Genomic DNA, 10,462 nt, shown 5'->3' with positions numbered 1-10,462 from the left:
CGGACAAAGCTGTTTTCCGTGGAAACGAGCACAGAACCTACAGGGCGTCGCAACATACTGAATATTATCAGCAGGTCTGTTTGCTTGCAGCGGACTACTTTGACCAGCCATCTGATCGCTAGCCACACGTGAGGTCTCAAATGAGTTTACTTGTTTAATCACTTCCTCTAGCGTCAGATCTTTCTCCTGAAGCAACTTTGCCCGCAGCTGATTGGGCACAAACTGGAGCATCTTGTCCACAATCGCTATACCGGCACTTTCGAAGCGGATTTTCCAAAATTACATTTCGACCCATGAGCTTGCGCACGCCTTAAGAATTTTTCCAGTGTTTCCTCCGGCTCTGGCTTCATAGCCCAAAACAGAAAGCGTTCGTGAGCCTCATGTCTTTGGGGTGCGAAATAATCTTCTCGAAATAAAAATTCTTTTTCATTAGCAGCCACGTCAGCTCCAGGAATATTGAAGAAAATGTCTTGACGTTCAAAAGAGCCGCACGCCAGAAGCATATCCTTCTTCTCTGTTCCATCTTTTACTTTCGTTGCTCTTAAACTGATTTCGAACCCTCTTTTCCAAGTGTTCCATCTATTCCTGCGATCCGTTAGAGGAACTCCGGCGATTGTAAATGCCGGCAGCTTAGAAAAGAATTTGTTTTCATCCATTGCTTCACGAATGCAGCACCGTAATAATCACTATTCTATAAACAAATACAATGCACTGAGCAAAACTCCCTCAAATCATTTTTTTTCTGCTTACCAGACGCAGTATAACAAACTCCACCTAGCCAAAAGTTTTCCTTTCGACACAGAGCTTCCAATTTGCAACCAACAAATTTCTACCGCTATCTAGATGCGGGCTCTTCTGTCAAGTTTTCCACCAACTCGTAGACTTTGCAATTTTCCGCCGCTTCCTAGACGCGGACTGTTCTGTTTACTAGGCACAGAGCTTGTTCAGTCGTTTCTTTTTGTTTACTAGACACAGACTATGACACAACTCACTGGTGAGCTGTTTTATGCAAAAATTCTCTCCTGCTCTCCAGACGCAGTGCCACCCCTTCACGCACACACCTGCAACCAAACGATGTGAGCTTTTTTTTTCCTACCAACGCGTTTCAGAGTTCAATAGTTTATATTGATTTTTCTTTTCTTATGCATCACATTTATGATATAAAAACTTACCGTTACTGAATCTGGTTAGTAAACCACCGATTCCCCCCGAAAACACGAATTGACAGCTATCCTCGTCGCCAATTTGTGATAGATTTAGCGCTCAATCAAACACTCGACTGCTTTACATACAAACCATCTTTATTCTCTCTACTCAAAGCTTTTCCATAGATTCAGTGCAGACCTATCATCACAATGACCAAAGAGAACATAAACCAAAACAAACGCCATGTTGCCGAATATGTTGGTTATACACGGTGTTTGACAGATAGATCCACCCTGAAATCCTGGATCGAATGCTTATGACGCTCTGTTACGTTAACGGTTGTTTTGAAATAATCTTTATGTGTGAATTTTGTTCAACCCTGTGTTCATAATGATTTTTGACAGCACTCTGTGTTTAGGTTGAGTACAGTGTTTACCTTTAAATACTGGTTGTGCCGATTATTTTAATTCAAACTCTTAATTTATTCATATATCCACGTTTCCTGCTAAAATGGATGATTTCAAATCAACTAACAATAAACCTACAGTGTTATCAACCGCGAATTCAATCAACAAAGTGCTCAAAAATGAAAAATCGTCTGCCGATAAAACTGAACTGCTGAAGAGCCTTTGCAAGTCCGATAACCCTAGAACAGTCCAATTGGCCGTTCAAGCTTTACTGCAGCTTATTCGCGATGGGTCACTTAATCTCAGTCAATTGCTTGGAATTCTGGTGCCGGCTTTAGCAGGTGCATCTACGGCCACTTTCGCGGCGATAGCAAATGGTATTTTTGAGTTGCTTTTGCTGGATTTACAGCGACGCTGCAGTGGCCCAGAACGCTACATTTGCCAGTTCGACATCAAATCGCCCCAGCATCCCTTGATAGTACTACTAGATAAAAAAGATGTGACCAACATGCTGTTTTTTACTCAGAAAGTTCAGGAGATCTGCCTGCATCACGATCAAATGTGAGTATTATATTTTCCATTGATTATTTTGATGTAGGAATGCTTGGGTTTTTGTTTGCAGTATTCGACGGAACAGTATAGAGTTTTTACGACCAATCTTCCTGTATGTCTTCAACCACGAGATAATTCTGCCGGAAAGTATTAAAATGTGGCAAGCGTTATTGAAATGTTCCGCAAATAATGATTGTGCAATAGACATTATCTATGAAATTTTAGCTTGGTCCAAAACGTCAACTAACGAAAAAGTGCTTTTTACAGATAGCTTACTAATAGAAGCACTGGACGTTTTACCCAGTGATAATCGGTACGAGCAGCTGAGATGTGATTTGTGTTTCTATCTGGCAGCCATTAGCAAACAATTGGTTTTGTTAAATTATGATCCGACACAAAACTTCCGCCTAATCATGTCTATTTTGTATGGCACAAAGAATAGCAGCAGTTTGGATCGCACTGTTTTACTAATGATATTAGCTGAACTTCTGCAAACTATAGCACCCGCTCATGTTCTGGAATTGTTGCGGATAATACGGTTTTTACTCGACCACGGATGTAATCGATTAAGTCAGTTGATGGTTCTAGACGGCATTGTGCAACTTCTAGGACAGCCGACCTTTATCGATAGTTATGTAGGGGAATGTAATATTATTTTACAAACGTGTCGACAGAACATCAATAAGTCGGTTTCAAAGAGCACAAGTACCTAAAAATTCGTGATGAACTTTCACGCTGACTTGGCTAAATATTATCATTTTACACAATGGTGGTCTTATTTTGAAAGTAAACAAGTTTTACGCGAGGATTTGGTGAACCGATTGATGAAGAATTCGAAGTTTGCTCAGAAAAACGATCTGATACTACGAGCTTTATTTCACGACAACGAAATGCCATACATAAGTTGGAAAAATATATTCAATTGCCTGTTGAAATTATCTCGATCAGATGAAGCTATCGGATCCCGAATCCGTACACCAATACTTTTTGCGCTTGCAAATGAAAATGGTCCCCAAATGCGTTTGCATCTTCTGCATGCACTAGCTTCAATGGGTGCAAAGGACCATGTACTGGGCGTCTTGAAGGCGCTCTCCAAGGATATTGATCGGGCAACATGTTTAGATTTGTATCTGCGCCTATGGAAGGCAGAGCCGAGAACGTATCCGTTTTTATATGACATCATCAAAGACAACAGTTTTCGCCCTGGTAAAGAGGACCCATGGGAAACAACCCTAGCACGGACGTATACAATAAGGGAGATTTGTTTGACTAAGTAAGCATTGTTGGGGTGGTAAAAGTGTTTGAATTAATTCTTTTGCTTTCTCAGACCTCAGCAGCACGGAGCAGATCTTGTGAACATGTTTTCTGAGATTTTAAGTAGTCCAGAAGACGCAAGTAACGAAGCAGCTGTGGCACTGGCACTCGATGCAATTGCTAGCTTGTGCGAAAACCATGTGATCAACATTGTCTCAACTTGGAAAGTGTTGGGATTCAAATTTACGAAGGAAAAGCGACCACGCGTTATTCGCAGCTTATGTAAGTTTTTTGTCAATGTTGCCTCTATACAAGTAAGCTCGCTTGAGCAGGAAAAGCTATTGAACGAAGTTATTATTAAACTATGGCAGTTTGTTACTGACTTTGATGATCGTGAGGTGATAGTTGCTGCGCTTGAGGCTCTAAAATCTTTTCCACCGGAAATGATGAATATATTTCAAATACCTGATGTGTTTCGACAGAACATTACTCTTCCCACCGAGGACGATAACACTTTGGAGGCAAGAGTCATTCCTGGTGAATGCTGGGTTCAGCTAGTTCAGTGTGTGAATTATTGTGCGGTTGAAGAAGCAGGAGATTTGGTGGCCTCTCACATTCGCAACGAGATGGAAAGTTATCGGGGAGGAGTTTACTTGAATCCACCAGGACGACCAGAGCCTACAGCTTTGAGAAATCTTCCAAACAGAAGCATTCTGGCAGCCGTTATTCAACGGTTGAAAACTTATAAACGTTCTCAAATCGATCCGGATAACAATGAAGTGCTGATTTATAATCTTTTGAGAATAGTAGCTAAACGGTATCCGAAGCCGATTCCTCCTCTAGACTGGTGCTTTTTGCACGAATACTTTCAAAGCTGCTTCGAAATGAAGAAATATTGCCTGCAGATTGCTATAAAACAGATGCCATACTCAGGAACCGCCAAACGATTGGTCGAAAACTACCTAAACGAAATGATTGAAGCTTATATGAAGGTGGAGGACGTGCTGACTATATTCGAATTGCTTGATATCGTCACCGAGTTCGTGCAAACCGATATCTACAAAAGATTTCTTAACTTAAGCCTACAGTTTCTACTGGAACGTTCTGAGGATGAGAGTTTCAAAAGCCAGTGTTCACCGTTCCGGACAGTCGTTAGCCATTTGAAAACGGTTGTCAGTCGGGTGTACCAGAATGAGGAAAACTTTCAATATTTCTGTGCGACTCTGGAGAACCTGTTTAGTAGGTTCGCGGTTGATAGTAAGGTGAGTGGCAGGATTAATTTTTTTTACAATACATACAATACACGTGTATATTGAGAATAAAAGTTAAGGATGAACTGCGAATTAGTTAGAAAGACTTAGATAGAACCGTCGTGGCATAACCTGTCACCATTAGCCCACAACATTGACCATTAACAACAAGTTTTTGTACGATTAATAGTAAGAAGCACTCGACAATAAAACAAATTTCTCATTTTGTGACTAGATAAATAACATTTTTTTTTCCACAGCTTTTCTCAGACTACATCGAGGTGCTGAGTATGCTTCCGTCGAAATACGTAGCATCTTTGCTAAAACCAAGCGGCTGGATCGATAAACGAAACTTGGAAAAATTGCAAAAATCTATTTACTTGCAGTTTTCTATCCACAAATATAATACATCCGAAGTTGGCCACCAATTGCTGGGACTTACCGACATACTACGAACAGTTTCCCAACTGGACCAAACGGACGAGAAAATACAGCGGTATTTTCAGCTATCCTTTATGGATTTTGTTGCCTCACAGAACAACCAGAGTAAAATGCTGACGGATTGGATAGCGGAGTTGATGTCCTACATTCAAACCGACCTAGCGGAGACAAAAACAACCAAACCAACGAAAGTAGTTTTGTTTATACTGGACGTGTTTGTGATGGCAGTGATAAGCTTGTCTGGTTACGCAGGACTCTTGGCACCAGATACAGTTGTTGATTGCGTTGCCAGTAGGTTGACCATTTTTCCACCAAGTCTTGAGATGGTTTTCCAGCAGAATCTTTGGAGGGAAATAGAAATCAAGGTAGCGTTATTCGATAACAATGTGGTTACGAAAATTTTCAATTTCCGGTTGTTTTAGATTTATGAATTTATGTACCATTTGTACAATCACGCATTGATTCCAGCTAACTACGCAGAGAGTTTGAGGAATGCTTGGATATGCTGTAAAGAGCAATCATATTTCCAGCAGCCGAGAATATGGCCAAAGTTTGTTACTCTCCGGCGATTGTAGATTGCGGCACTGGCTATTGTAAGTACAAGTGAATGTTATTTTAAACAAATGTGAAAACTGAACCTCTAATGTATTCCAAATGCCAATAGCATCTTGTTGAAAAATGGTTTCTTTTTGTGCCTTGTTTATGAATAGAATTTTCATTTGTATAACATAACATTTTCCACTTCTTATAAATATTAAAACAAACCTAAAAAGTCCAACAAATTACCGTGATGTATTGCACAAAAAACTCTACAACTTCGCCTCCAACTTATCGTTCTTGTTGTGCAATGTCCTAAACTTGTGGTTATCATTCAGATAAGTCGTTATATACTCAATGTATTCTCTGGCCGAAATAACTTCCAACAAGACGAACTTGGAGGAGAGCAGTCGTTTTCGGTCCGGGGTTGAAGTACACCAGGATTTATACGCCTTGGAGATAACACTTTCCAGCACCGCGTAAACCAAAGCCCGAGTAACGACCGTCGTGTCCGACTTTCCATCCTCGATGATGGCACGATGACGTATCCATTGCCAAATTTGCGAGCGGGATATCTCAGCCGTTGCGGAATCCTCTACCGCCCCATTCAAATAGAACACTCCACTTCCGGTAAACCAGTGGTAGATGAACAGTAGCGCTACCGTTATGTTGTTTCTGAAAAAGAGGGAATTTATTTTTTTTCTCGGTGAAGTTGCACAGATTGTTCTTACTCTAAACCGTCAATAGTGACACCACCTTCGGGGATTTTAGTTAGGCTTTCCGGAGTTATATATTCAATATCGGGGAAAATCTTCAGTTGATTATCTGTAGAACATCGCTGCTGCCATAACTCGTTGATGGCATCGATCATCCGTTGATCGTAGATCATGAAACCATCTACTCCAGCAGTAATTTCGACTGATTTGGCCAACTTAACGCTTTCGATAATATCATCAACCCTAACAAAAAATACAATTATTTTCTCGCGCACTAAGTTTTAAAATTTTCAACTTACATGCTTCCAGCCCCCTTGCCAGTAGGTAATATTTTAGCTGCCATACCTCCAGTGGCTAGAGCCCCACGTTTATGGCAAATATGTATCAGTAATTTCATGTAGTTTCTTAGGAACGGTTGACCCATATTGACGTACTTGTTACGGTCAGGAATCAAAAAATCTGCACTATCACCAAACTTGGCGATAATACTGGCACAATAGTCCCAAATGCCACAGTTCAAGCCAATGGCATGCTCCTTGATCGAATATAGTATATCCTCCATTCGGTAAGCGGCCAGTATGTTCTCTATCAGAACACATGCCTTGATGGTGCTCTTTGGCAGCTGCAGACGGTGCTCAGTCCAGGTAAAGATTTTGTTCCACACTTGTGTTTCACTAGGTCCTTCAATCTGTAAAGTATTTAATTCGGAATGAGCCTTAGTAAAAAAAATCACAGGAGGGTTGTGTGCAAAGCCACGACCGCGAGGATGAAGTAGAATACTTTTACAAGAAATAAAATCCGGCTGCTTGCGTGTCAGTCATTTTTTAATTTGTTCAATTCAATATCGGATAAGATCTTAGCGTTATCACTGACAGTGCGAATAAAGTATTCCTTGAGGTAAAATAAACAGTGAAAAGCTGATTTAACACTCAAAACTAGACGGCTTATGTGTTGTCAAAATGAGTCAACATTTTTAATTGAATGCATTTACTAGTGCCCGCTATCGCACAGAGACTGCATTTCACTAAAGTGCCTCACTGCATCAGCAGCTATGGATGCTAAACCCGCTGCAACTGCTACGCTATCCGTAGCCATGCCAATGTTTTAGCCGCTATACGCTGCTATTGGTATCCGCTGTCCCTGCATCAGCTGGCCAAGCTGCTATCGAGGCTGAGATCCGCCGAAACTAGTGCACTATCCATTGCTATGTCACAGCTGTGGCCGCTATCCGCCTGGTATCCACTGCACTGCTACTGCTGCTGCTAAGGGAAGACTGCTGTTGTCGCTGTCTAGAACTATTATAAGCGGCTTCGACTGAAACAGGCTCTTATATAGGGATGAAAAACCTATCGATAGTAGTAGGAAATCATCGATAACTATCGATAGCCATTTCAGTCGATAATTCCCATCCTTACTCTTATACAGACAAATATCAAATTTAAAATGGCAAGGTCTATGATTCTGTCGACCGTGCTTGGGAAGCAATCATATTAACGACTAATCAGATCAGTCGAATTCTGCGCTTCAACAAGGATTGACCATTCTCAATAATATTGTTGCTCGTCATGATTTGGACTTGATAATTTTTGAATTTCAATTATGCGGAAAATTATTTTTTATGCTGATAATGAAAGCTTTTTGGATGTTGTGCTCATGACTGAAGGAAAAGATAATTCAGTACGTTCTGAGACACGGAGATGAAGCCACATATATCTGTTCCAAATTTCTTGAAAGTGTAAATTGATTTGAGAGAAAATATTAACTCTTCAATTAGGTTTTTATTTCATCCTGAAAAGGACAATTTGTTGTTTGATTCAATGTCTGATAAGATGCCGATCACATCTTTGCGTTATCACTGGCAGTGCGAATAAGGTATTCCTTGGGGGAAAATAAACACAGAGAAGCTTTCCAGAACGTTCTTTTCATTGGATGCATTTGCTAAAATGCCGCACTGCATCACCTGGCCCTGCTTATATTGATGCTGCGCTATCCCCGTTGCCACAGTAGTGGACGCTTCCGTTGCCATTGGTATCCGCTGCCCTGCATCACCTGGCCCTGCTATCGATGCTGAGACGCGCTCCGCTAACAATTGCCATACCACAGCTGTGGCCGTTATCCGCTGCATTGCTACTGCTGCTGCTAAGGGAGGACTGCTGTTGTTGCAGTCTAGAATTATAATGAGCGGCTTCGAGTAAAACAGGCTCTTATATAGGCCAAACAGCACATTTCAAATGGCAAGGTCTATGATTCTGTCGACCGTGCTTGGGAAGCAATCATATAACGACCAATCAGAGGCCGAAGTTTTCGTTTTGACAAGGCTTGACTATTTTCAATAGTACAATAGTTTGAAAAATAAATTTACAATTATCTGCATTTGGGAAGAATCTTAGAAGATTTTCCAAGCTATTGCTGCAACAACGAAGGAAATCCATCGAATACTAACCGATTTATTAGCATTTGAAATTGGACATATTTTTCACTTTTTCCGGTTTTAGATTTTCATTTCACATCCCTATGTAGCCGAACTTCCTGAGAGAAGTATTCTACTTCAAAACACTATTCAAGTCACCTTCGATAGGTAGAAATATGGGCCTATTTCACAATCGGCCATCCGTTTCGCATTATGGTACATTAGTATTGCGTAATCAAACAGCGGTCCAATGACCTCTTTTCCTTCGACCATGCAGTGATGTTCGGTCATGTTGAAGGCCCGCGGTCTAAGCATGAGAACTGGGCATTGCCGAATGTCGGCAGGCCCTCCTGGTAGGGTACCTCGAACAAACCGGTGCACATTGTACAAACCCTGTACAGTATTCCTCCACGTCGGACAATGGCCATCATCAAAATCGACTTGTATTCCTTGCACATTGGCATACAAACTGTCCACAAAGTTGGTCGTATTCGCCGGACTGACATCTCCTAGGTCTAGTTTTCGATTTTGCAATCTGGCTGGTAAATGGTCAATTTTCCACTCTAAATCCTCGCTGCGGTTTTTAAACTCTGGTTTCCATTTGCCTTGTTTGATGTACAATCTACGCTCCAATCGTCGCCTGTGAAGCTAACAAAAACGCAATGATAAGATAGCAGCTTGTTATTGCATCTACAATTGAATTATTTTAATGACATGCTTCACCTTTTCAACTTCGCCATCAAACTCTACGATAAGGTCATGCAGGAATTCACAAGCACCAGCGGTAAAAATTTCCGCGTGCGCTGCCTCCAGCCGATGGGGAGCTTTTTCGATTCGAACGCGAAGGGCTCTATCCATGGAGATTATCGAAATGTGAAATTCACGCAAAAAACATCGACTTCACAAGAGTCGTAAAAACACTGCTCTCAGAACGCCGGTCAAACATTTACTACCGTCACGTAAACACCGGCATGATTTGCTTTGCTTATACTGCTTGAACGTATAAGTGCGGTATGTTGATCGCTGATTCGTGGTCTACCTTCGAATTGGGTTTCATGTATTGTGTTTATTTTGCTGCCGACAAGTAACCTAACTGATTATGCGAGATTGATAACAAGGATGTGGTGGATGTTTTTAGGTCTTTTACATATAATAAATATTTTTTCGGGGTTAATGAATCATCATTTCATCAAAAAAGCTTTAACCCCATAAAATGTATTCTTTTGTAAATACAGTTATGGAGAAAATAATAAATACACTTGCAGTTTTGGTTAATTTTCCATATTTTAGGCACTGATTTTAGTTGTTATATGATGTTATGTTACATCATTACGATCTGCAGACACTCACTTTCAGAGAGGAACAGAGAAATAACTGGAATTTTTCTGTGTCGGTGATTCCGAAAATTTTTTGCGTGAGTTAGTGCTTTTTACGGTGGCGATAAAAAAAAAATACACTTTTGAAATTTATATACAAAACATTCCAAATAAGCTTTATTTATCTAAATATCGTTAGCAAAGTGACCTTTTGCGTTACAAAACTCACTTTCAATGTTTTGTGGCTTGTACTTTGTTTTGTAAAACCATATTCAATCTTCGTGGTATGATTACCACCAGTTTTTCACGAGTAGAAGCTGGGCTAGCATTTCACGCTGCCTGTACGTCGTTCCATAAGTCTGTTTCATTCTTTAGATGATGCTTTGCAACGGAGAACTTAACAATCTTCCATAGATTTTTGATACGGATAAAG

General features: G+C 40.7%; 2 protein-coding genes across 3 annotated transcripts; one reads left to right on the top strand and one right to left on the bottom strand.

The window, feature by feature from the left end:
• The first annotated feature begins 1,504 nt into the window (after positions 1-1,504).
• On the top strand, positions 1,505-5,782 carry LOC129725271 (focadhesin). The gene is given in 5 exon segments (XM_055680866.1): positions 1,505-2,114; positions 2,176-3,378; positions 3,433-4,621; positions 4,870-5,415; positions 5,473-5,782. Coding segments are annotated over 5 exon segments (3,549 nt in total). The 5' UTR covers positions 1,505-1,656; the 3' UTR covers positions 5,626-5,782.
• Positions 5,752-9,770, bottom strand: LOC129725273 (malate synthase-like). Of its 2 annotated transcripts, none has more exons than XM_055680874.1 (5): positions 9,437-9,592; positions 8,873-9,353; positions 6,603-6,991; positions 6,319-6,546; positions 5,752-6,262 (listed from the first exon to the last, which is right to left on the bottom strand). In XM_055680874.1, exons 1-5 carry the CDS (start codon positions 9,451-9,453, stop codon positions 5,860-5,862), a joined length of 1,518 nt encoding a protein of 505 aa, XP_055536849.1. In that variant the 5' UTR covers positions 9,454-9,592; the 3' UTR covers positions 5,752-5,859. The 2 variants fall into 2 exon arrangements, with proteins under 2 accessions (XP_055536849.1, XP_055536848.1); XM_055680873.1 differs by having other exon boundaries at positions 5,753-6,262; positions 8,873-9,361; positions 9,437-9,770.
• Positions 9,771-10,462: the final 692 nt, after the last annotated feature.

This window comes from Wyeomyia smithii, chromosome 2 (genome assembly GCF_029784165.1).
Source record: "Wyeomyia smithii strain HCP4-BCI-WySm-NY-G18 chromosome 2, ASM2978416v1, whole genome shotgun sequence".
Taxonomy (NCBI): Eukaryota; Metazoa; Arthropoda; class Insecta; order Diptera; family Culicidae; genus Wyeomyia; species Wyeomyia smithii.
The sequence above is the reverse complement of the archived record's forward strand: the minus strand, read 5'-3'. Positions and strand labels throughout refer to the sequence as shown.

Coding starts and splice junctions, on each gene's coding strand:
- LOC129725273 (XM_055680873.1), bottom strand. CDS start 9,571: ATGGATAGAGCCCTTCGCGTTCGAATCGAAAAAGCTCCCCATCGGCTG. Junction 9,362..9,436: donor TTGATGGCGAAGTTGAAAAG/GTGAAGCATGTC, acceptor CGTTTTTGTTAG/CTTCACAGGCGACGATTGGA. Junction 6,992..8,872: donor CATATTTCTACCTATCGAAG/GTGACTTGAATA, acceptor AATACTTTACAG/ATTGAAGGACCTAGTGAAAC.